We start from the raw sequence: 25918 nt of genomic DNA on the forward strand, positions 1-25918 counted from the left end.
GCGGCACACGCAGATGCAAGTGCATCTTAAGATGCATCTAGCTCCGATTTACGTCTAAAGGTGCGTACACACGTACCGATGCAGGCGCACATTCAATACTTACTATATTTTACCCGGAGGAATGTAATCAGTATCGGCCCCGCCTGCATACACTATATTTTCTTATGATGCCAATCCCGCGGGACCTCGCATCGGCATAGCAAGCTTATACACACGGTGCGATATGCACTATGTTTCCGTGCGATATGGTCCATATTGCACGGAAAATCGCACCGTGTGTATGCAGCATTACTCTCCATTGGTCCAAAGTGTACTATTTTGCTAGAAAATATTTGTACATCAAATATATGAATTCATTAATTATAAGTTAAGACTGTGCTGACATTTACAATATACTTTTTACCAGCACAATAATCAGGGAAGAAATATGAATTAAAGGACCCCATAGAAAAATGATTCCGCCATAGCCCATAAATCTTTAATAAAAATAACAATAAACCCATAAACCATACTCAATACATGAATTACCACTTACACTATGATAGTAACATATACAGTCAATCTTTCAGGTGACCCTGTCATGCACAATGGGGACATTTGATGTGGCTGCAGAAGTGGACAGTGTGACGATAAAAGGTGCAGGAGAAAAAAAAATCACATTATCCAGCTCCATTTTGGATAATCTGAATCGTCAACTCCAGTTAATTTCATATACTAGCACAGTTTTCCATCCAAACACAGCTGACACTGGTAAGTAGTAAATTATTATAACAGGATTACAGGTGTAACGTATCACTAATTATTTATTATAATATGGTGATAAACTTTTCAACCAATTAGAGAAAAAGAAACCTGACACTTTAGTTAGCTTGGTAGTTTATTATTATAAGAGATAATGGTCTACTCTAGATCATTAGATGAATGATACTGTAGCTAAACTTGTGCTCACTAATTGTTGTGATATATTATATGTGCATGTATACTGAATTGCATAGTCATATTCTTTGTGTTATCAGATCATATTTTACAGCATAAAGTACCTTTCAACCATCCTGATTTATGGACACTGTCCTCTGTCCATCTGCGGGCCCCAGTAACAGGAGACAAGGGGGGGGGGGGGGGGGGGTTTGGAAGTGAATGCAGGACATCCAAACGTTGGCCTCTAACTGGACCTCAGTTGGGAGTCTTCGACCCGCCGCTACACTCCTGCACTTCCTCAATGTGAGGAGTGCTGCGTCAGCTCCACTTAAGAGACAGGCAGAGCTGAGGCAACGCCGCCTTAGTAAGACCAGCATCCTGCCTAGGTGTTCTGCCCCCACAGCTACCATCAAGAGGGGACGGACAGGACCTTAGTCCTGGGCCTAGACCGAGAGGGATCCGGGTGGCAGCAGCGTTGATCATGACCACCAGCAGACAACTATGGATGGAGAGGCAGAGCCAGCAACGGCAGTATTTTGAATTCAGTGACGGCGGCTAGCCAATCGAAGCTCGCAGACTGGCAGCTCTTGACTGAGTGCAGGTCAGCTCAAATTGGCTTGCAGCCGACACTGACTAAATTCAAAATACTGCTGCTGCTGGCTCTGTCTCTCTATGCGTAGTTGTCTGCCGGTGGTCCTGATCAATGCTGCTGCCAGCCGGGCCCGCTCACAATGCATGGACTGCTGTGATCCAGTGCCCAGACTGCTAAGCAGTTGGTGCTAAATCTGTGAGGGGTTGGTGCAGCGGTGTGTGTGTGGCAATGTGTGGGTTGCGGTGGGGGCCCCTGCCTATTTTGTAAGTCCCAGTCCCCACAATTTCTGGTGTTAGCACTGTCTGCCCCTAGTCCCCTGTCCCAGCTACGAGACTCCTATCTAGTCACAGAGTCAGACAAAGGGCGGATAAGAACCGGAGGTTGCTTCTGAGGAGAATTGGGACTATGCTATGAGGAAGAGAGGGTCCTGGGTAGTATTTATAGGGATTGAGGCTAATATCTGAGGGAAGACAGGCACTGGGGACTGTGTATCATCCTGTAGGATGGGGCTGGGAGCATAAGATGTAGAAACAGTATCTTAGAAGGAGAAGAGGTACCATATCCTGAGGATAATACAGACCAGAGTTACTATCTGAGGGACAGTATCTGAGGAGACTATAAACCAGGGACTCTCGTCTACAGTCAAAGTCACATTTCCCTTTAAACTTATGAAAGTTATAGTTCTTTATTCAGTGCCATTTTTCTTCACATGCAGTGCTTGCGACTTGTCTGCATATATATATATATATATATATATATTTACCTTTTTGGTTCACACTTGAAAACTTAATTTTGGGCTTCAGTTGTCTATTTTTCTCTGTGCCTTGTTTCGGTATATGGCAAATGACACAATTTAATAATTTGTCATGTTCTTTCGTTTCAGTTCAGTTTCAGACAGATGGACACTCTGCGACATTTAACATCAAAATCCGGCACCCCGTTGTTCCAAAATTATATGTCACGCCATCTAGTAACTGTAAGTGGTAATGTTGGAATAGATATCTAGCTTGTCAATTATTGGTTTACAATATACTGTCTTTATTATTAAATCCCAATAATTCCTACTGTCCCTCCCCGACAAAGATCCTTCTTCCCATGCTTCCAAGTAGTACAGGTCACGGTGCTATGCAAAAATTTTGGATGCGCAGTGTGGCACACTAATCACTCCACCCCCTTCTGCTATCATCGCATTACGTGACTGACAGTGGAGCTGAAGTATGAATGGGAGGTATATAGCTGCTGTGGACTCGTGCACTCGCGGAGTTTAAAGTGCGGGGGATACAGGACCAAACTGACTAGATCAGGGCCGACAATTAGCCGCGAAGTAAACCCTGCGGCAAACACAATTAGACACAATTGCACCTCTAATCGCAGGTGTAAATAGTTTTCATAAGAAGACGCAATTGATAGAACATACCAAGTGGTAATCATCTGCATTTTCATGTAGATCTGCAGCAGTAGCATATATGCCAGGTTTAACCAATATATACAAATACGCAGCAAATAAAACACCTATCAGCACCTGCTCAGCATTCGCAATGAGCCAATCACAAACAGTATGTATATCATGATTGTTTAATGAAACTTGCATAGGAGCAACCACATATAATACAGCTTGGACAGGCGTATATGCGACTCTGTGCAGGCTGCATGTGTGAAATAAGTGAACAGGCCCCTACTCTGCCTAGGTTAATCTGCCCATTCTCTCCCCTGTTCCACCTCTGCAGGCATTAGCATGCATACATTTTAGATTCAGACAAATTTGCATGGGCGCGGGTATGCTTGTGGCCTGTTTCTCGTGCATGTACAGAGCAATTTTATGCTACGCAAACTGGTGTAGATCTCACTCTCCATCGGTGTTGATTTGTCATACAATAATATGGCCATTATTGGTAACATGGCTGATTATGTAACTGCATTAGATGGGATTTATGAAATAATTGCAGGATAATAAAGTCTGGATTATGGGAATTATGGAGGAAGATGAGTCAACTGGAAAATTGTTGGTTAATTGGTTTATTAGTGGATTAGAAAATATGCGATCAATTGAAGATAATGGGAGGATTAAGGTGTTCTGCATAGCCTGAGCAGAAACTCACATGACCAGAATATGTGGGGGAGGAAAGCCTGAGACATATTTGTTCTCCTGACAGTGGAAGACGAGATGGGAAAAGCAGAGCAGTATTATTCTTCCCACACAGCCATCTGCAGCATCAGCATGACTGCAGACACTTGTTTCTGCGGCATCTGGAGTGTCAGCACTTGAGACACAAGGCTTTATCTCAAGCAAGTTTTGAGGAATTCATACACCGAGTGTTGGGCAATTGAAAGAGTTCCTTTGTAGAGTAAAGTGTTTATTGTATAATAATCTCTGTAAAATTGCCATGTAAAAAATATCTAGAAATAGAGGGTCTTAGTTCGCATTGTGATCAAATTGTGGAAGTCCATCAACTGTAACAAGAGGGTTCCCATTCAGATGGACTTTTTATGTCAAATGTACTAAGACATAATAATGTTGCACAGTGTAACCAGTGCTGTACATACAAATAATTTAAGGGTGGACAGGGCCAAAGCCCCATTTCATTGTGATATGGACCACCTCCAGAAGGTGAATTTCTGGTGGGCTTAGAACTTTTATACAACTTTTTGGGGGGAATGATAATCATTTACAAATAATAGAATTCACCAGTGCACTGTGCTTTATTGCAAACCTGTGCTACTTAGCAGTGCTGTGCCAGAACATTAACATTTTTTTTCTTTTGACTACATGCTCACAGGTTGTGTAGTGTTCAGACATTAACTCGGAGCCTAGGGAGCATTCAGGGAAGCTAGGGCTATTACAAAGCTTTGGAGGGTCGCACCTGGCCCTTTGGCTCACAGCTGGGCAGTCCTGCCATGTAGTACTGCACTGTATGTTATGATGGGTACAGATTTTATGTGTGTTTTATGTATAACTTATACACTTTTTCCATTTTCCAATCCATAGTAAATTGAATAATTTTTTTTGTCACTAATAATAACAGTAATAGTTAAAAGCTGAAATATCTCCAACAGCACTGCAAAGAATGTATCATGATATACTATTGAATATTATTTCTTTCTCTGACGTCCTAGTGGATGCTGGGAACTCCGTAAGGACCATGGGGAATAGCGGCTCCGCAGGAGACTGGGCACAAAAGTAAAGCTTTAGGACTACCTGGTGTGCACTGGCTCCTCCCCCTATGACCCTCCTCCAAGCCTCAGTTAGATTTTTGTGCCCGGCCGAGAAGGGTGCACACTAGGGGCTCTCCTGAGCTGCTTAGTGAAAAGTTTAGTTTTAGGTTTTTTATTTTCAGTGAGACCTGCTGGCAACAGGCTCACTGCATCGAGGGACTAAGGGGAGAAGAAGCGAACTCACCTGCGTGCAGAGTGGATTGGGCTTCTTAGGCTACTGGACACCATTAGCTCCAGAGGGACCGAACACAGGCCCAGCCTCGGAGCTCGGTCCCAGAGCCGCGCCGCCGGCCCCATTACAGAGCCAGAAGCAAGAAGAGGTCCGGAAAAATCGGCGGCAGAAGACATCCTGTCTTCACCAAGGTAGCGCACAGCACTGCAGCTGTGCGCCATTGCTCCTCAGCACACTTCACACTTCGGTCACTGAGGGTGCAGGGCGCTAGGGGGGGGCGCCCTGAGCAGCAATAAAAACACCTTGGCTGGCGAAAATACATCACATATAGCCCCCAGGGCTATATGGATGAATTTTAACCCCTGCCAGATTCCACAGAAAAACGGGAGAAAAGGCCGCCGAGAAGGGGGCGGAGCCTATCTCCTCAGCACACTGGCGCTATTTTCTCTCACAGCTCCGTTGGAGGGAAGCTCCCTGGCTCTCCCCTGCAGTTACTACACTACAGAAAGGGGATAAAAAAGAGAGGGGGGCACTAATTAGGCGCAGTATAACAATACAGCAGCTATAAGGGGAAAAACACTTATATAAGGTTATCCCTGTATATATATATAGCGCTCTGGTGTGTGCTGGCATACTCTCCCTCTGTCTCCCCAAAGGGCTAGTGGGGTCCTGTCCTCTATCAGAGCATTCCCTGTGTGTGTGCTGTGTGTCGGTACGTTGTGTCGACATGTATGAGGAGGAAAATGAGGTGGAGGCGGAGCAATTGCCTGTAACAGAGATGTCACCCCCTAGGGAGTCGACACCTGAGTGGATGAGCTTATGGAAGGAATTATGTGAGTCAGCTCTTTACAAAAGATTGATGACATGAGACAGCCGGCGACTCAGCCTGTGCCTGTCCAGGTGTCTCAAAAGCCATCTGGGGCTCTAAAACGCCCGTTACCGCAGATGGCAGATACAGACGCCGACACGGATACTGACTCCAGTGTCGACGATTAAGAGACGAATGTGACTTCCAGTAGGGCCACACGTTACATGATTGAGGCTATGGAAAATGTTTTTACACATTTCTGATAATACCAGTACCACTAAAAAGGGTATTATGTTGGGTGAGAAAAAACTGCCTGTAGTTTTTCCTGCATCTGAGGAATTAAATGAAGTGTGTGATGATGCGTGGGTTTCCCCCGATAAAAACTGTTAATTCCTAAAAAGTTATTAGCATCATACCCCTTCCCGCCAGAGGATAGGGCACGTTGGAAAACACCCCTTAGGGTGAATAAAGCGCTCACACGCTTGTCTAAACAGGTGGCACTACCGTCCCCGGATACGGCCGCCCTTAAGGAACCTGCTGACAGAAAGCAGTAAAATATCCTAAAATGTATATACACTCACACGGGTGTGATACTGCGACCAGCAATCGCCTCAGCCTGGATGTGCAGTGCTGGGGTGGCTTGGTCGGATTCCCTGACTGACAATATTGATACCCTAGATAGGGACAGTATATTACTAACTATAGAGCATTTAAAAGATGCATTTCTATATATGCGTGATGCACAGAGGGATATTTGCCGACTGGCATCAAGAGTAAGTGCGCTGTCCATTTCTGCCAGAAGAGGGTTATGGACAAGACAGTGGTCAGGTGATGCGGATTCCAAAAGGCATATTGAAGTATCGCCTTATAAAAGGGAGGAGTTATTTGGGGTAGGTCTAACAGACCTGGTAGCCACGGCAACGGCTGGAAAATCCAAATTTTTACCCCAGGTAGCTTCTCAACCTAAGAAGACGCCGTATTATCAGGCGCAGTCCTTTCGGCCCCATAAGGGCAAGCGGGCAAAAGGCGCCTCATTTCTGCCCCGTGGCAGAGGGAGAGGAAAAAGGCTGCAGCAAACAGCCAATTCCCAGGAACAGAAGCCCTCTCCCGCCTCCGCAAAGTCCTCTGCATGACGCTGGGGCTTTACAAGCGGTCTCAGGCACGGTGGGGGCCCGTCTCAAGAAATTCCAGACGTCTCCCCCTCGCCGTTTCATAAAGTCTGCTTTACCGACGTCTCCCTCAGACAGGGAGACAGTATTGCAAGCCATTCACAGGCTGTATTCCCAGCAGGTGATAATCAAGGTACCCCTCCTGCAACAGGGAAAGGGGTACTATTCCACACTAATTGTGGTACCGAAGCCGGACGGCTCGGTGAGACCAATTTTAAATCTAAAATCCTTGAACACTTACATACAAAGGTTCAAATTCAAGATGGAGTCACTCAGAGCAGTGATTGCAAACCTGGAAGAAGGGGACTATATGGTCTCTCTGGACATCAAAGATGCTTACCTACATGTCCCAATTTACCCTTCTCCAAGGGTACCTCAGGTTTGTGGTACAGAACTGTCACTATCAGTTTCAGACGCTGCCGTTTGGATTGTCCACGGCACCCCGGGTCTTTACCAAGGTAATGGCCGAAATGATGATACTCCTTCGAAAGAAGGGAGTTTTAGTTATCCCTTACTTGGACGATCTCCTGATAAGGGCAAGATCCAGGGAACAGTTGGAAGTCGGGGTAGCACTATCTCAGATAGTGCTGCGGCAGCACGGTTGGATTCTCAATATTCCAAAATCGCAGCTGATCCCGACGACACGTCTTCTATTCCTAGGGATGATCCTGGACACAGTCCAGAAAAAGGTGTTTTCTCCCGGAGGAGAAAGCCAGGGAGTTATCCGAACTAGTCAGAAACCTCCTAAAACCAGGCCAACTGTCAGTGCATCAGTGCACAAGGGTCCTGGGAAAAATGGTGGCTTCCTACGAAGCAATTCCATTCGGCAGATTCCACGCAAGAACTTTCCAGTGGGACCTGCTGGACAAATGGTCCGGATCGCATCTTCAGATGCATCAGCGGATAACCCTGTCACCAAAGACAAGGGTGTCTCTCCTGTGGTGGTTGCAGAGTGCTCATCTTCTAGAGGGCCGCAGATTCGGCATTCAGGACTGGGTCCTGGTGACCACGGATGCCAGCCTGCGAGGCTGGGGAGCAGTCACACAGGGAAGAAATTTCCAGGGCTTGTGGTCAAGCCTGGAGACATCACTTCACATAAATATTTTGGAGCTAAGGGCCATTTACAATGCCCTAAGCCAAGCAAGGCCTCTGCTTCAAGGTCAGCCGGTGCTGATCCAGTCGGACAACATCACGGCAGTCGCCCACGTAAACAGACAGGGCGGCACAAGAAGCAGGAGGGCAATGGCAGAAGCTGCAAGGATTTTTCGCTGGGCGGAAAATCATGTGATAGCACTGTCAGCAGTGTTCATTCCGGGAGTGGACAACTGGGAAGCAGACTTCCTCAGCAGGCACGACCTCCACCCGGGAGAGTGGGGACTTCACCCAGAAGTCTTCCACATGATTGTAAACCATTGGGAAAAACCAAAGGTGGACATGATGGCGTCCCGCCTAAACAAAAAATTGGACAGGTATTGCGCCAGGTCAAGGGACCCTCAGGCAATAGCTGTGGACGCTCTGGTAACACCGTGGGTGTACCAGTCAGTGTATGTGTTCCCTCCTCTTCCTCTCATACCAAAAGTACTGAGAATTATAAGACGGAGGGGAGTAAGAACTATACTCGTGGCTCCGGATTGGCCAAGAAGGACTTGGTACCCGGAACTTCAAGAGATGCTCACGGAGGACCCGTGGCCTCTACCTCTAATAAGGGACCTGCTCCAGCAAGGACCCTGTCTATTCCAAGACTTACCGCGGCTGCGTTTGACGGCAGGGCGGTTGAACGCCAGATCCTGAAGGAAAAAGGCATTCCGGATGAAGTCATCCCTACCCTGGTCAAGCCAGGAAGCATGTAACCGCAAAGCATTATCACCGCATTTGGCGAAAATATGTTGCGGGGTGCGAGGCCAGTAAGGCCCCGATGGAGGAATTTCAACTAGGTCGATTCCTGCATTTCCTGTAAACAGGAGTGTCTATGGGCCTAAAATTGGGGTCCATTAAGGTTCAAATTTCGGCCCTGTCACTTTTCTTCCAGAAAGAACTAGCTTCACTACCTGAAGTTCAGACGTTTGTAAAAGGGGTACTGCATATACAGCCTCCTTTTGTGCCTCCAGTGGCACCTTGGGATCTCAATGTAGTTTTGGGGTTCCTAAAGTCACATTGGTTTGAACCACTTGAATCTGTGGAGTTAAAATATCTCACATGGAAAGTGGTCATGTTGTTGGCCCTGGCCTCGGCCAGGCACGTGTCAGAATTGGCGGGCTTTATCCTGTAAAAGCCCTTATCTGATCTTCCATTCAGACAGGGCGGAATTGAGGACTCGTCCTCATTTTCTCCCTAAGGTGGTTTCAGTGTTTCATCTGAACCAACCTATTGTGGTACCTGCTGCTACTAGTGACTTGGAGGACTCCAAGTTGTTGGACGTAGTCAGGGCCTTGAAAATATATGTTTCCAGGACGGCTGGAGTCAGGAAATCTGACTCGCTGTTTATCCTGTATGCACCCAACAAGCTGGGTGCTCCTGCTTCTAAGCAGACTATTGCTCGTTGGATTTGTAGTACAATTCAGCTTGCACATTTTGTGGCAGGCCTGCCACAGCCAAAATCTGTAAAAACCCATTCCACAAGGAAGGTGGGCTCATCTTGGGCGGCTGCCCGAGGGGTCTCGGCGTTACAACTTTGCCGAGCAGCTACTTGGTCAGGGGCAAACACGTTTGCTAAATTCTACAAATTTGATACCCTGGCTGAGGAGGACCTGGAGTTCTCTCATTCGGTGCTGCAGAGTCATCCGCACTCTCCCGCCCGTTTGGGAGCTTTGGTATAATCCCCATGGTCCTTACGGAGTTCCCAGCATCCACTAGGACGTCAGAGAAAATAAGAATTTACTTACCGATAATTCTATTTCTCGTAGTCCGTAGTGGATGCTGGGCGCCCATCCCAAGTGCGGATTGTCTGCAATACTTGTACATAGTTATTGTTACAAAAATCGGGTTATTATTGTTGCGAGCCATCTTTTCAGAGGCTCCTCTGTTATCATGCTGTTAACTGGGTTCAGATCACAGGTTGTACGGTGTGATTGGTGTGGCTGGTATGAGTCTTACCCGGGATTCAAAATCCTTCCTTATTGTGTACGCTCGTCCGGGCACAGTATCCTAACTGAGGCTTGGAGGAGGGTCATAGGGGGAGGAGCCAGTGCACACCAGGTAGTCCTAAAGCTTTACTTTCGTGCCCAGTCTCCTGCGGAGCCGCTATTCCCCATGGTCCTTACGGAGTTCCCAGCATCCACTACGGACTACGAGAAATAGAATTATCGGTAAGTAAATTCTTATTTTTTCATCCACTAGGGGTCACTGGAGTACTCTTGGGATATGGACGGTGTTAGCAAGGACTGGGCACTGAATATTCAAATTTCAGTAACTCACCTCCCCTCCATACTCCCAGAATACCTCAGTGTTTTTTCGGTGCTCACATGGACAGGAAGCACAAGTGTGGACCTCCAGAGGGGGACATACATTTTTCACTTTTAAATATTTTTGTTTTTATTTTTTATACATTACAATCCTTTCCCAGCTTATACAAAAGCTCTGGGTACGGGATTATAGAAGCTGCTGCGTGCAGCTCTTGGCGTGTCGGGCCTCACAAAGGAGCCCCCTCACAGCCACAAGCAGCTCAGCTAACAACAGCTGAGGCTGCAGAAAGGACTGGACGGAACTTGTTGGAGAAGCCCCGCCAGAGTCCAGGAGCACTGGATCGCAGGTATTTTTTCCCCGGGGCGGTCAGCTCCCGCTGCCGCCCCGCCGTGTGTGGTACTGCGCACCGCCATCTGCTGCCTGCCTCTTGTCACAGGCTCCATAGCGCCCGCACTACCCGCCGCTCCCGACCCGCCGGCCAGTGTAACAATCCGGCGCAGAGGGGAGCCAGAGAGACATCATGCCTGTTGCCGCCACTACCCAGCCCCGGACTGATAGTACTAGCAGCCGCAGCTAGGCGCTCCCCACCACCCGGCTCCCTGCGCCGCTGCTTTTCCCCTCCCTCCCGTTTCAGAGCTCCGGGCCGCGAACGGCGGCTGGCGCGGCTCTGTCTGCAGGGGGAGGAGAGAGGGGAGACTGACCGCGGACAGTGCTTGCTGCCGCGGTCCGTCTGTGAGGGGGAGGTCGCGCGGGAGAGGGGAGGATTGTGCTCGCATTGAAGCGAGAGGCCCTATAAACTAAGCTGCATTTTAATGCAGCAGCACGTGCACAGCACACGTTCAGGCTTTTAAGCCTACATTGCATATAGCTTTAAATGGGTATATATGCTTGTGTATTTGGATATATATATATGTATATGTGTAGATATATATATATATATATATATATATATATATACACACTGGATGTAGGTATATATATTTTTGTATATATTAAGCACATGGCAAGATGCCATTTTAACTCTTCTTCCTGCTTCTTTTTTCAGGAAGTTGCTGTCCTACTACACTCGGCCATCGGATGGAGCATGGGTGTTACTAGGAATTTCTCTGACGTCCTAGTGGATGCTGGGGACTCCGTCAGGACCATGGGGATTAGCGGCTCCGCAGGAGACAGGGCACAAAAATAAAGCTTTAGGATCAGGTGGTGTGCACTGGCTCCTCCCCCTATGACCCTCCTCCAAGCCTCAGTTAGGTTTTTGTGCCCGTCCGAGCAGGGTGCAATCTAGGTGGCTCTCCTAAAGAGCTGCTTAGAAAAAGTTTTTAGGTTTTTTATTTTACAGTGAGTCCTGCTGGCAACAGGCTCACTGCAACGAGGGACTTAGGGGAGAAGAAGTGAACTCACCTGCGTGCAGGATGGATTGGCTTCTTAGGCTACTGGACACCATTAGCTCCAGAGGGATCGAACACAGGCCCAGCCATGGAGTCCGGTCCCGGAGCCGCGCCGCCGACCCCCTTGCAGATGCCGAAAAGTGAAGAGGTCCAGAAACCGGCGGCAGAAGACTTTTCAGTCTTCATGAGGTAGCGCACAGCACTGCAGCTGTGCGCCATTGTTGTCACACACTTCACACCAGCGGTCACGGAGGGTGCAGGGCGCTGCGGGGGGCGCCCTGGGCAGCAATGAAATACCTATACTGGCTAAAAGATACATCACATATAGCCCCTGGGGCTATATGGATGTATTTAACCCCTGCCAGGTCTCAGAAAAACGGGAGAAGAAGCCCGCCGAAAAGGGGGCGGGGCCTATTCTCCTCAGCACACAGCGCCATTTTCCCTCACAGAAATGCTGATGGGAAGGCTCCCAGGCTCTCCCCTGCACTGCACTACAGAAACAGGGTTAAAACAGAGAGGGGGGGCACTTATTTGGCGATATGATTATATATATTAAGATGCTATAAGGGAAAAACACTTTTATAAAGGTTGTCCCTGTATAATTATAGCGTTTTGGTGTGTGCTGGCAAACTCTCCCTCTGTCTCTCCAAAGGGCTAGTGGGGTCCTGTCCTCTATCAGAGCATTCCCTGTGTGTGTGCTGTGTGTCGGTACGTGTGTGTCGACATGTATGAGGACGATGTTGGTGAGGAGGCGGAGCAATTGCCTGTAATGGTGATGTCACTCTCTAGGGAGTCGACACCGGAATGGATGGCTTATTTAAGGAATTACGTGATAATGACAACACGCTGCAAGGTCGGTTGACGACATGAGACGGCCGGCAAACCAATTAGTACCTGTCCAGGCGTCTCAAACACCGTCAGGGGCGTTAAAACGTCCTTTTACCTCAGTCGGTCGATACAGACACAGACACGGACACTGACTCCAGTGTCGACGGTGAAGAAACAAACGTATTTTCCTTTAGGGCCACACGTTACTTGTTAAGGGCAATGAAGGAGGTGTTACATATTTCTGATACTACAAGTACCACAAAAAAGGGTATTATGTGGAGTGTGAAAAAACTACCTGTAGTTTTTCCTGAATCAGATAAATTATATGAAGTGTGTGATGATGCGTGGGTTTCCCCCGATAGAAAATTATTGGCGGTATACCCTTTCCCGCCAGAAGTTAGGGCGCGTTGGGAAACACCCCTTAGGGTGGATAAGGCGCTCACACGCTTATCAAAACAAGTGGCGGTACCGTCTCCAGATAGGGCCGCCCTCAAGGAGCCAGCTGATAGGAGGCTGGAAAATATCCTAAAAAGTATATACACACATACTGGTGTTATACTGCGACCAGCGATCGCCTCAGCGTGGATGTGCAGCGCTGGGGTGGCTTGGTCGGATTCCCTGACTGAAAATATTGATACCCTTGACAGGGACAGTATTTTATTGACTATAGAGCATTTAAAGGATGCATTTCTATATATGCGAGATGCACAGAGGGATATTTGCACTCTGGCATCAAGAGTAAGTGCGATGTCCATATCTGCCAGAAGTTGTTTATGGACACGACAGTGGTCAGGTGATGCAGATTCCAAACGGCACATGGAAGTATTGCCGTATAAAGGAGAAAAAGACAACGTCTTTTCAGCCTCAGTCCTTTCGTCCCCATAAGGGCAAGCGGGCAAAAGGCCAGTCATATCTGCCATGGGATAGAGGAAAGGGAAGAAGACTGCAGCAGGCAGCCCATTCCCAGGAACAGAAGCCCTCCACCGCTTCTGCCAAGTCCTCAGCATGACGCTGGGGCCGTACAAGCGGACTCAGGTGCGGTGGGGGGTCGTCTCAAGAGTTTCAGCACGCAGTGCGCTCACTTGCAAGTGGACCCCTGGATCCTACAAGTAGTATCCCAGGGGTACAGATTGGAGATTCGAGACGTCTCCCCCTCGCAGGTTCCTGAAGTCTGCTTTACCAACGTCTCCCTCCGACAGGGAGGCAGTAGTGGAAACAATTCACAAGCTGTATTCCCAGCAGGTGATAATCAAAGTACCCCTCCTACAACAAGGAAAGGGGTAGGGGTATTATTCCACACTATATTGTGGTACTGAAGCCAGACGGCTCGGTGAGACCTATTCTAAATCTGAAATATTTGAACACTTACATACAAAGGTTCAAATCAAGATGGAGTCACTCAGAGCAGTGATAGCGAACCAGGAAGAAGGGGACTATATGGTGTCCCGGGACATCAGGGATGCTTACCTCCATGTCCAAATTTGCCCTTCTCACCAAGGGTACCTCAGGTTCGTGGTACAGAACTGTCACTATCAGTTTCAGACGCTGCCGGTTGGATTGTCCACGGCACCCCGGGTCCTTACCAAGGTAATGGCCGAAATGATGATTCTTCTTCAAAGAAAATGGACGATCTCCTGATAAGGGCAAGGTCCAGAGAACAGTTGGAGGTCGGAGTAGCACTATCTCAAGTAGTTCTACGACAGCACGGGTGGATTCTAAATATTCCAAAACCGCAGCTGTTTCCGACGACACGTCTGCTGTTCCTAGGGATGATTCTGGACACAGTCCAGAAAAAGGTGTTTCTCCCGGAGAAGAAAGCCAGGGAGTTATCCGAGCTAGTCAGGAACCTCCTAAAACCAGGAAAAGTGTCAGTGCATCATTGCACAAGGGTCCTGGGAAAAATGGTGGCTTCTTACGAAGCGATTCCATTCGGCAGATTTCACGCAAGAACTTTTCAGTGGGATCTGCTGGAAAAATGGTCCGGATTGCATCTTCAGATGCATCAGCGGATAACCCTGTCTCCAAGGACAAGGGTGTTTCTTCTGCGGTGGCTGCAGAGTGCTCATCTACTAAAGGGCCGCAGATTCGGCATTCAGGACTGGGTCCTGGTGACCACGGATGCCAGCCTGAGAGGCTGGGGAGCAGTCACACAGGGAAAAAATTTCCAGGGAGTGTGATCAAGTCTGGAGACTTCTCTCCACATAAATATACTGGAGCTAAGGGCAATTTACAATGTTCTAAGCTTAGCAAGACCTCTGCTTCAAGGTCAGCCGGTATTGATCCAGTGGGACAACATCACGGCAGTCGCCCACGTAAACAGACAGGGCGGCACAAGAAGCAGGAGGGCAATGGCAGAAACTGCAAGGATTCTTCGCTGGGCGAAAAATCATGTGATAGCACTGTCAGCAGTGTTCATTCCGGGAGTGGACAACTGGGAAGCAGACTTCCTCAGCAGGCACGACCTCCACCCGGGAGAGTGGGGACTTCATCCAGAAGTCTTCCACATGATTGTGAACCGTTGGGAAAAACCAAAGGTGGATATGATGGCGTCTCGCCTCAACAAAAAACTGGACAGGTATTGCGCCAGGTCAAGAGACCCTCAGGCAATAGCTGTGGACGCTCTGGTAACACCGTGGGTGTTCCAGTCAGTGTATGTGTTTCCTCCTCTGCCTCTCATACCAAAAGTACTGAGAATTACACGGCAAAGGGGAGTAAGAACGATACTCGTGGCTCCGGATTGGCCAAGAAGAACTTGGTACCCGGAACTTCAGGAGATGCTCACGGAAGATCCATGGCCTCTACCTCTAAGACGGGACCTGCTTCAGCAGGGACCGTGTCTATTCCAAGACTTACCGCGGCTGCGTTTGACGGCATGGCGGTTGAACGCCGAATTCTAAGGGAAAAAGGCATTCCGGAAGAGGTCATTCCTACACTGGTAAAAGCCAGGAAGGAGGTGGCTGCACAACATTATCACCGCATTTGGAGAAAATATGTTGCGTGGTGTGAGGCCAGGAAGGCCCCCACGGAGGAATTTCAATTGGGTCGATTCCTACATTTCCTGCAAACAGGATTGTCTATGGGCCTCAAATTGGGGTCCATTAAGGTTCAAATATCGGCCCTGTCGATTTTCTTCCAGAAAGAATTGGCTTCAGTTCCTGAAGTCCAAACTTTTGTAAAAGGAGTACTACATATACAGCCCCCGGTTGTGCCCCCAGTGGCTCCGTGGGACCTTAATGTAGTTTTGGATTTTCTCAAATCCCATTGGTTTGAGCCACTCAAATCGGTGGATTTGAAATATCTTACATGGAACGTAACCATGCTACTGGCCCTGGCTTCAGCCAGGAGAGTGTCAGAATTGGCGGCTTTATCGTATAAAAGCCCATATCTGATTTTCCATTCGGACAGGGCAGAACTGCGGACGCGTCCTCAATTTTCTGCCTAAGGTGGTGTCAGCGTTTCACCTGAACCAGCCTATTGTGGTGCCTGCGGCTACTAGCGATTTGGAGGATTCCAAGTTGCTGGACGTTGTCAGGGCATTGAAAATATATATTTCAAGGACGGCTGGAGTCAGAAAATCTGACTCGCTGTTTATACTGTATGCACCCAACAAGCTGGGTGCTCCTGCTTCTAAGCAGACGATTGCTCGTTGGATTTGTAGCACAATTCAACTTGCACATTCTGTGGCAGGCCTGCCACAGCCTAAATCTGTCTAGGCCCATTCCACAAGGAAGGTGGGCTCATCCTGGGCGGCTGCCCGAGGGGTCTCGGCATTACAACTCTGCCGAGCAGCTACGTGGTCGGGGGAGAACACGTTTGTAAAATTCTACAAATTTGATACCCTGGCTGAGGAGGACCTGGAGTTCTCTCATTCGGTGCTGCAGAGTCATCCGCACTCTCCCGCCCGTTTGGGAGCTTTGGTATAATCCCCATGGTCCTGACGGAGTCCCCAGCATCCACTAGGACGTCAGAGAAAATAAGATTTTACTTACCGATAAATCTATTTCTCGTAGTCCGTAGTGGATGCTGGGCGCCCATCCCAAGTGCGGATTGTCTGCAATACTTGTACATAGTTATTGTTACAAAAAAATCGGGTTGTTATTGTTGTGAGCCGTCTGTTCAGAGGCTCCTACGTTTGTCATACTGTTAACTGGGTTCAGATCACAAGTTGTACGGTGTGGCTGGTATGAGTCTTACCCGGGATTCAAAATCCTTCCTTATTGTGTACGCTCGTCCGGGCACAGTATCCTAACTGAGGCTTGGAGGAGGGTCATAGGGGGAGGAGCCAGTGCACACCACCTGATCCTAAAGCTTTATTTTTGTGCCCTGTCTCCTGCTGAGCCGCTAATCCCCATGGTCCTGACGGAGTCCCCAGCATCCACTACGGACTACGAGAAATAGATTTATCGGTAAGTAAAATCTTATTTTTGCACAGATCAGATTTCATGTAGTGTAGCCCATGTGCACTGCACTTCAGGCTTATATACACTTTAGTAACATTTACTGAGTCGTGGGACTTGTTATCTTTGTCTACTTGTCTGTATCTGTACATAATAAGTCAGGCTAATGCTAACTCAAAGGCAGCTTAACTGCAACGTCTGTGCGTGTGTGACACAATATGTTTGTAAATACAACAAATACGTTCCCTTCCCCTCAGCCTCCATACCAAGGCTGGAGGATGTTATGTCGGGTTTACAATCAAAAATGGCCACGGCAGGTAAGGAACGTGAGACGGCGAGATCTGAGGCTAGGACAATGCCTCCTGAGATACCAGTAGGGGTTCAGGAGTCGTCCAGCACTTTGCACAAAAGTCTAGCTCTATTCCGAAAAATAGTTATGACGATTCAATGCCATACCTCATATTGCAAGAAGAATATGAGGAGGGTGAGGTGTGCCAGTAGTCAGATAGTGAGGGTACTATTAGCCCCGCCAGTGATGATCTCATCAGGGCAGTACGTCAGGTTCTAGATTGTACAGACTGAAGAACCTATTTCAAATGAAGTGTTATTTGCTAAACAACAGAGATCTTCAGTGTGTTTTCCTTATTCAGATTCTCTTAATAAACCAGAGTCTATGAATGGGAATATCCACCGGCTGTGGATTCGCTGGTGTCAAAACTTTCACAGTTACCCATTCCATCTGCTACTACGCCCCGTCAGAGTGTAAGCTAGAAGCTATACTAAAGTCAATGTATACAGCAGCCGGGGTGTTGCTTAGACCTACTTTAGGGGGAATTTGGGAGAATAAGGCTATAGTTGCGTGGAACACAGCTCAGGTCAGCCTACAGAAAGATGATCATGCGGCACGACGTGCCCTCTGGCTGCATTCTTGGCAGACGGAGGCAGAGGTTAAACGAGGTATAGAAGCGTTACCTTATGCTGGTGAGAAATTGTTTGGTCCTGAAGTGGACATATGGATTTCTGAGGTAATACTCTGAACCAGCGTTCCAATCCTTTAGACCTCAGCCCTATCAAGGCCGTGATACAGGAACAACCACACATGGTAGACGTGGTAGAGGATGTGGTTTCAACAAACCACTAACCGTCGTCAGGACGCTAAGACCATCAACAAGCCAGTGGCATGACGGGCTCCCAGCCATCTCGGATCTCCAGTTGTGGGGGCACGCCTTCAGACGTTCCATTTGGCGTGGTTCCAGACATCCACAGATGGGTGGATCCGCAATTTAATGTAAAAAGGTTACAAAATACAGTACGACTGTCTCCCGCCACTGCGGTTTTTCAAGACAGGACTGCCTGTGTCGGACGACAAGAGGGCGGTTCTGCAAATTGCCATTCAGTCTCTGCTGGATTCAGCAGTTTTGATTCCGGTCCCTGTACACCAACAAGGTCAGGGTTATTATTCCAGTCTGTTTGTGCCACTAAAGCCGGATGGCTCGGTCAGGCCAATATTGAACTTACAAGGTCTCATTCAGTACGTCACTTACTACAGATTCAAGTTGGAATCTCTGCGGTCAGTAATTGCAGGTTTAGAGCCACAGGAACTCAGGATTGCGCTGGATCTCAAGGATGCGTACTTACACATTCCGATTTGGCCACCTCATCAGAGGTTCTTGCGTTTTGCGATACGGCAGAACCATTACCAGTTTCTCTGACGTCCTAGTGGATGCTGGGACTCCGTCAGGACCATGGGGAATAGCGGCTCCGCAGGAGACAGGGCACAAAATTTAAAAGTTTGACCACTAGGTGGTGTGTACTGGCTCCTCCCCCTATGACCCTCCTCCAAGCCTCAGTTAGGTTTTGTGCAATCTAGGTGGCTCTCCTAAAGAGCTGCTTAGAAAAAGATTGTTAGGTTTTTTATTTTCAGTGAGTCCTGCTGGCAACAGGCTCACTGCAACGAGGGACTTAGGGGAGAAGAAGTGAACTCACCTGCGTGCAGGATGGATTTGCTTCTTAGGCTACTGGACACTAGCTCCAGAGGGACGATCACAGGTACAGCCTGGATGGGTCACCGGAGCCGCGCCGCCGACCCCCTTGCAGATGCCGAATAGAGAAGAGGTCCAGAAACCGGCGGCAGAAGACGTCTCAGTCTTCATGAGGTAGCGCACAGCACTGCAGCTGTGCGCCATTGCTCTCCGCACACTTCACACCAGCGGTCACTGAGGGTGCAGGGCGCTGGGGGGGGCGCCCTGGGCAGCAATGTAATATACCTATTCTGGCTAAAATATATCACATATAGCCCCTGGGGCTATATGGATGTATTTAACCCCTGCCAGGTTCCAAAAAAACCGGGAGAAGAAGCCCGCCGAAAAGGGGGCGGAGCCTATTCTCCTCAGCACACAGCGCCATTTTCCTGCCCAGCTCCGCTGCGTTTATGCTCTACCGTTTGGCTCTCGTCAGTGACTCGGGTATTCACCAAAGTGATGTCTGTGATGATAGCTCATCTCAGATCCTTGGGAGTGATAATAGTTCCGTACTTGGACGATCTGCTCATCAAAGCTCCGTCTCAACAGATGCTCCTCCAACATGCGTTGTTAACGTACAATGTACTAGTTCAGCACGGTTGGATTGTCAACTTCAAGAAATCACATCTAATTCCGTCTCAACGACTTCAATTCCTAGGTATGATTCTCGATACGGTAAATCAAAGAATTTACCTACAAGAACAGAAAGTACAGATTATTCGTCATCTGGTACAATTAGTGCTCAAGCCACGCACAGTCTCGGTACATTTGTGCATTCGCCTCTTAGGCACAATGGTGGTGGCTTTCGAAGCGCTTCAGGTCGGAAGATTTCACTCGCGTCCTTTTCAACTGGATGTGCTCGCACAGTGGTCGGGCTCGCATCTGCAGATTCACCACAGGGTGAGGTTGTCGCCACGGACCAGAGTATCTCTACTCTGGTGGCTCAAAGTACACAATCTAACCGCAGGGAAACGGTTCAACGCCTGGAATTGGATAATTCTAACGACGGACACGAGTCTCAGAGGTTGGGGAGCTGTGGTTCAAAATTCTCAGCTCCAGGGTCTCTGGGCAGATCACGAAAGGTTGCTGCCTCTAAATGTCCTGGAACTCCAGGTAATTTACAATGGGCTACGACAAGTAGTGCACATGCTCCGGTCTCAGACTGTCCAGATGCAGTCAGACAACGCGATGGCGGTCGCGTACATTAACAAACAAAGAGGAACGAGAAGCCACATGGCAATGTGGGAAGTAGCTCGAATCCTCATTTGGCCCGAGCATCTCCAAGTGATATTGTCGGCAGTGTTCATTCCGGGAGTGGACAACTGGGAGGCGGATTATCTCAGTCGTCGGGATTTTCATCCAGGAAAATGGGCATTAAATCCAGAAGGGTTTCACATGTTGGTCCAAAGGTGGGGTTACCCTCAAGTGGACCTGATGGCATCTCGCCACAATCACCAAACGCCCCAGTATGTGTTCAGGACAAGAGATCCAAAGGCAGTGGCGGTGGATGCTCTCACAATCGCGTGGCCGTACAGCCTCGTGTATCTGTTTCCACCGTTTCCGCTGCTCCCTCTGTTGCTAAAACGGATCAAAAGGGAGTCCGCCACAGTCATACTAGTGGCGCCTCATTGGCCTCGGAGAGCTTGGTTCTCGGATCTCCGCGGATTACTCGCAGACGATCCTTGGCCGCTCCCACTACGTCCGGACTTGTTACAACAGGGTCCGTTCCTTTACCCCGATTTAGCGCGGCTGCATTTGACGGGGTGACTGTGGAGACCGCCCTCTTAAGAAGAGAGGGCATTCCAGAATCGGTTATACCAACCATGTTACGTGCTAGGAAGCCAGTTACGGCAGCTCATTATTACAGAATTTGGCGAGCCTATATAGGTTGGTGTGAAGCTCGGAAGTTTCCGGCATCATCTTTCAAGTTATCCCGTCTTTTGTTATTTCGACAGACGGGGTTAGATGGAGGACTGCGTTTATCTACACTAAAGGTGCAGGTCTCTGCTTTGTCAATTTACTTTCAAAGACGATTGGCTCTATTGCCGTCTGTACACACCTTTCTGCAAGGTGTCCTCCGAGTACAGCCTCCATTCATTCCACCTACAGCGCCATGGGACTTGAATCTGGTTTTAGATTTCTTACAGTGGTCATATTTTGAACCCTTACAGCAAGTGGATATTAAGTTTCTCACTTGGAAAACAATTTTTCTTCTAGCCTTAGCTTCGGCAAGGCGTGTTTCAGATTTGGGTGCCTTGTCATGCAAGCCACCGTTTTTGGGGTTTCATGATGACAGAGCGGAACTTCGGACGAATTCCGTTTTATTGCCAAGGGTAGTGTCATCTTTTTTACATCAATCAACCAATGGTAGTTTCTGTGTGAACAGGTAATTCGGGAACTTTGGATGTGGTACGCGCATTACGCGTTTAGGTATCCCGAACGTCTACAGTTCGTAAGACGGATACGTTGTTTGTTCTCTATCATGCTGCCAAGATGGGTTGGCCAGCTTCTAAGCAAACCTTATCCAGATGGATAAAACTGACCATACGTCAGGATTACCTTCATGCTAGGTTACAGCCGCCTACATCAGTAACAGCTCATTCCACACGTTCTGTGGGAACTTCATGGGCAGCTGGTCGTGGAGCTTCTACGACGCAGCTTTGCCGTGCGGCTACATGCTCATCAGTGCACACGTTTGTGCGCTTTTACAAGTTTGATACGTTTGCTGCATCAGCATATAGCTTTGGCCGCTTAGTGTTACAGGTGCCAAACAGCTCTCCCGCCCACAGGGGAAGCTTTGGTACGTCTCAAGAGTACTCCAGTGACCCCTAGTGGATGAAAAAGAAAATAGGATTTTGGTACTTACCAGGTAAATACTTTTCTTTGAATCCATAGGGGGCACTGGACGCCCACCCAGAGCAGTTTTACCTGGTTGTGGTAAGTTCAGTGGATCTTATGGTAACACATTCTCACCGATTTATCGGTTATGGTGTCAACTGGTTAGTTGTCAGTTACGTTATGTGTCAACTTTATTGTTGTCCGTTATGTTATAATGTTGTAGGTAATTCTCCATTGTTCATCCTCTCTATCCTGTTCGCCTCAGGAAAAAACACTGAGGTATTCTGGGAGTATGGAGGGGAGGAGAGTTACTGAAATTTGAATATTCAGTGCCCAGTCCTTGCTAACACCGTCCATATCCCAAGAGTACTCCAGTGCCCCCTATGGATTCAAAGAAAAGGATTTACCTGGTAAGTACCAAAATCCTATTTTTAGTATATGCATGTATATGGCACAGGCTTCCTGCTGCTCTGCTGTAAGTAGGACCTACTTCCCAACATCCCCAGCAGTCACACCATATACATCCTAACTCTCTGGATGATAGTTCCTTTGAAACCAGTCTCTCTTGCCTAAATCAGAACAATTGGATCATGTAGTAATTGCCTAATGCAATGATTTTCAACTCCCCCCCCCCCCCCTTCCACACCACAGTAAGTACACATATTGCCTCCCCCACAGTAATTACACATCCCCCCCCCCACCCCCAGTAGTTACGCATATTGGCCTCCCCACATTAATTATTACACCAATTGGCTCCCCCACAGTAGTTACACACATTGGCCTCCCACAATAATTACACACATGGCCCCCCACAGTAATTACATACAGTGGCCCTCTGTAAGTCCATTTTCCATTTCCGTACCTCACCGGCAGGAGATTAAGCAACCAGAGTGTCAACTTCAAGTGTTAAATAGCACCGAGCAGGGAGCATTACTGGCTGAGCGAGTTGGCGAAGGGAATGGATGTGGCGTGTGTGATCTACGAGTCATGTCGTGTCTCCATAGATCATGGACCGGCCACAGAAGCGCTCAGCGCTGCCTGAGCCCAATGATGGCAGTGGTAGTGGCCAGTAGTTGAAAAAAAATCGTAACACAAGATTTTCCAACTGGTAGCTTGTAAGATGGATGTGACCATCTAGAAGTGGAGTGCGCTACTGCGCAGTCTCCAACAAAATGGCTCCCCTGAGAAAACTTTATTCCCTAACCAAAATGGCCACCAATAGTGTATCTACACATGTGAGGAGCCATCTTGCCACTGTGTATCAACGACATTCTGGAGGTTAACTTCTGAGAGGAATCACTTCACCCTGCTAATACAGCAGTTTTAAATCCTTGCACTGCTATGGTCATTAAATTGTGGTGGTGGTGGAGGAGGGATGTGGGGGGTGGGGCTGCTTTGGTAGTTAGGAGGCATTGGAACTGGCCCTGACATAAAGGGAGCATTGACGTCATGTGGAGGGGAGGGGGACAAAAAATGTGTACCTGGGGGCGGCCTGACCACTAAATTCGCCCATGTTTGTGAGAAGACAGTCACTGGCTCCATCACTAAACCAACCAGTGTAACAGTGAGTATGGCTGTACATTCACTTGCACAAATAAACCCCAAAGCCTTCTTAGGTTACTGGACTGGTCATTCCCTACACAATAACTGTTAGTATGTACAGTACTCTGCTCACTCACAAAATTGCACACACATACCCAGCAAGGCTTTCATGTTACACCAATTATTACTGGCAGTCTACACAATGTATTGCATAATATGATTTTTGAATAATTGGCTGTACTGTGTTTGTATCCACTATTTTACTGTTACTACCTGTACTTGGACACACCCGGTGTACATTTGTTGCCTAAGCACATTTCTTTACATTCTGACTGTTACTTTGTAAACAAAACTGAAATTAATTTTACAAACATTTCTTTATCAGTTACTGTTGCCTTTACAAATACGTTGAATGCATAAACTTAATTTCTGCATAGTTATGTTTGACACCACAACCGTCTCACACCAATCTAACTGAGGCATTCTGTACTGTTGGGCGGTCCTGCTCTTTCCCTCATTTATCATTCAGTCTGTGGCTTGCACGTTCCCCTCTTTATTGCCTTCACTTCACATCCCAGTTAACATGCAGCCCTCACCTCACTGACAAAATACCGCAATTCACTATTCCCCTGTTCTGCTGTGAACCTTCCAATGCTCTGATTGGCTACAGTTTGTTCTATTTCTGGGATGGCATTGGAATACCATTGCTTGGGATATCAACAGCAGCATCCCGACGCTCAGGATCCCAACACCTACTAAGTAAGCATGCTGCTCATAACAAAGACCTCCTTACCCACAGCCTGACCCTAACCCTAACTCCAACCCCCCCCCTCCGCAGCCTAACCCTAACCCCGCTTCCCACAGCCATAAACTAACCGTCCTTCCCCGGCAGCCTAACCCTAACGCTCCCCAGTGGTGTCTAGCCCTAACCATCCCGTCCTGTAGCCTAACCCTAACCCCCCTTCCCGACAGCCTAACACTCCCCCGCAGCCAAAGATTTGCCTCCCCCACGGTTTACCTGTCATCAGTCCCAGCATACTTACATTCGGGATCCTAGCGTTTCGGATCCCGATACCAGCATTGCAATCCATATCGGGATCCCGGCGTCGGTATTCCAAGCAGTGTCAGGATTCCAGCATTGGTTTTCCGACTGCCGGGATCCTTACCGGATTCCCTAATACTAAACACTAACAACATTGTATGTTTTACATTCAAATATTTTAATAAACTCCAAACAAAACCTAAATTAGTGGGACATTCAATTAATGTTTCCTGGTGTGGGATTTTCATAGACACTGTCCTTGATGTGGCAGCCTCCACTTTTTACAGTTGTAAGAGAGAGTGCTTGTGACCTTTTTTGTAGTTTAGAGAGGCTGTCACATGACCTCGCTGCTGCTGTTCCTCTTAATTGCGGTGAGGAGGCATGACACTGTTATTTCCGTGTCCTTACATAGCTGCCTGCAACATAGGTTACAGTACATCCTATCTCAGCATGGCACGGGCTGTCCATTCTGTGTACTCTCATGGGCATTAGCTATGTAACCCTAGTGCAATGTGCCAATTGCAGTTGAGATACACCTTCCCTCTCCTTCCACCCTTCCAGCCGATCTTTTTTCTGTCATCAACTTTCTGTGGTTCTCTTCTTGTACATATTCCCTAAATGCCAGACTTTGGTGCAAGCAAAATCTCACGAAAGTCTGGGAAAGTTCTTTAGATATTTATTGTGCATTTCAATGTTAGATTATATAGACCTTTTAATCAGTAATAATACGTTTATATATTCTTTTTTTTACAGCTAAATACAACATCAGTGCCCTAGTCACCTTCGCAACCAAAACGTTTCTTCGCTATGACAAGCTGCAGAATTTGATAGACAGCATTAGGAAATTTTATCCCACTGTGACCATTATAATTGCTGATGATAGCAAAAAAACGCAGAAGGTTGAGGGTCCTTTTATTGAACATTACATCATGCCATTTGGGAAGGTACAGTATTAAAGTATGACTGCTTTTCCTTTTTCTATTCTGTGTTTTTTCCCCCCCAAGATTGTCCTTTTTCCCTGCGTGTTGTTTCTACATTATTATTTTAGGAAGGGAATTTCAGAGAACTATCCTTTGGAATTTTATAATTATTAATATAATTTATTTATGTTGCACCCATGAAAGTACATTGCGCTGAACAGAGAATATTTAGTCACAATAGTCCCTGTTCCTGCTAGGACGCAGTATCGGATCATCTCCGACACTATCGTCCGGCTGCGTGACCCATGGGGTTGCACAAGCGGGCTGCCACAGGAGCTACCAAGAGGCCAGGAAATCTCCGTCCTCTGTCAGAGATCCTGGCCTTGTCCCTCCTCTGGTGACATGCCTCCATTTGGAGACTGACTGACAGTCTCATGCCGATCTGTGTCCAATGTCACAGGACCTGTTCTTTCATGTGCAGAACGGGTCATGCACATGCGCATAGTACCAATAATCAGTACTTTGCATCAGACACTGCACTTCCAACCACATCTGAATAAGGGCCATGACCGTGGTGATTAGGTTACATACTACCATATGATGATACCAAACAAGTTCTACAGGAAAAATAACACTTTTTTTTTTGTTTACTTCCTGGGAGCTACATA

General features: G+C 47.8%; 1 protein-coding gene across 1 annotated transcript in view; it reads left to right on the top strand.

Annotated features, from left to right (window-relative positions):
- B4GALNT1 (beta-1,4-N-acetyl-galactosaminyltransferase 1) overlaps positions 1–25918 on the top strand; it is a 209000-nt gene that overhangs the window by 155750 nt on the left and 27332 nt on the right. Inside the window, exons 6-8 of the mRNA XM_063952319.1 lie at positions 570–750; positions 2394–2486; positions 25084–25274. Of these exons, the coding sequence (XP_063808389.1) occupies positions 570–750; positions 2394–2486; positions 25084–25274 (465 nt within the window). The remainder of the gene's footprint in view (positions 1–569; positions 751–2393; positions 2487–25083; positions 25275–25918) is intronic.

This window comes from Pseudophryne corroboree, chromosome 2 (assembly GCF_028390025.1).
Source record: "Pseudophryne corroboree isolate aPseCor3 chromosome 2, aPseCor3.hap2, whole genome shotgun sequence".
NCBI classification, from domain to species: domain Eukaryota; kingdom Metazoa; phylum Chordata; class Amphibia; order Anura; family Myobatrachidae; genus Pseudophryne; species Pseudophryne corroboree.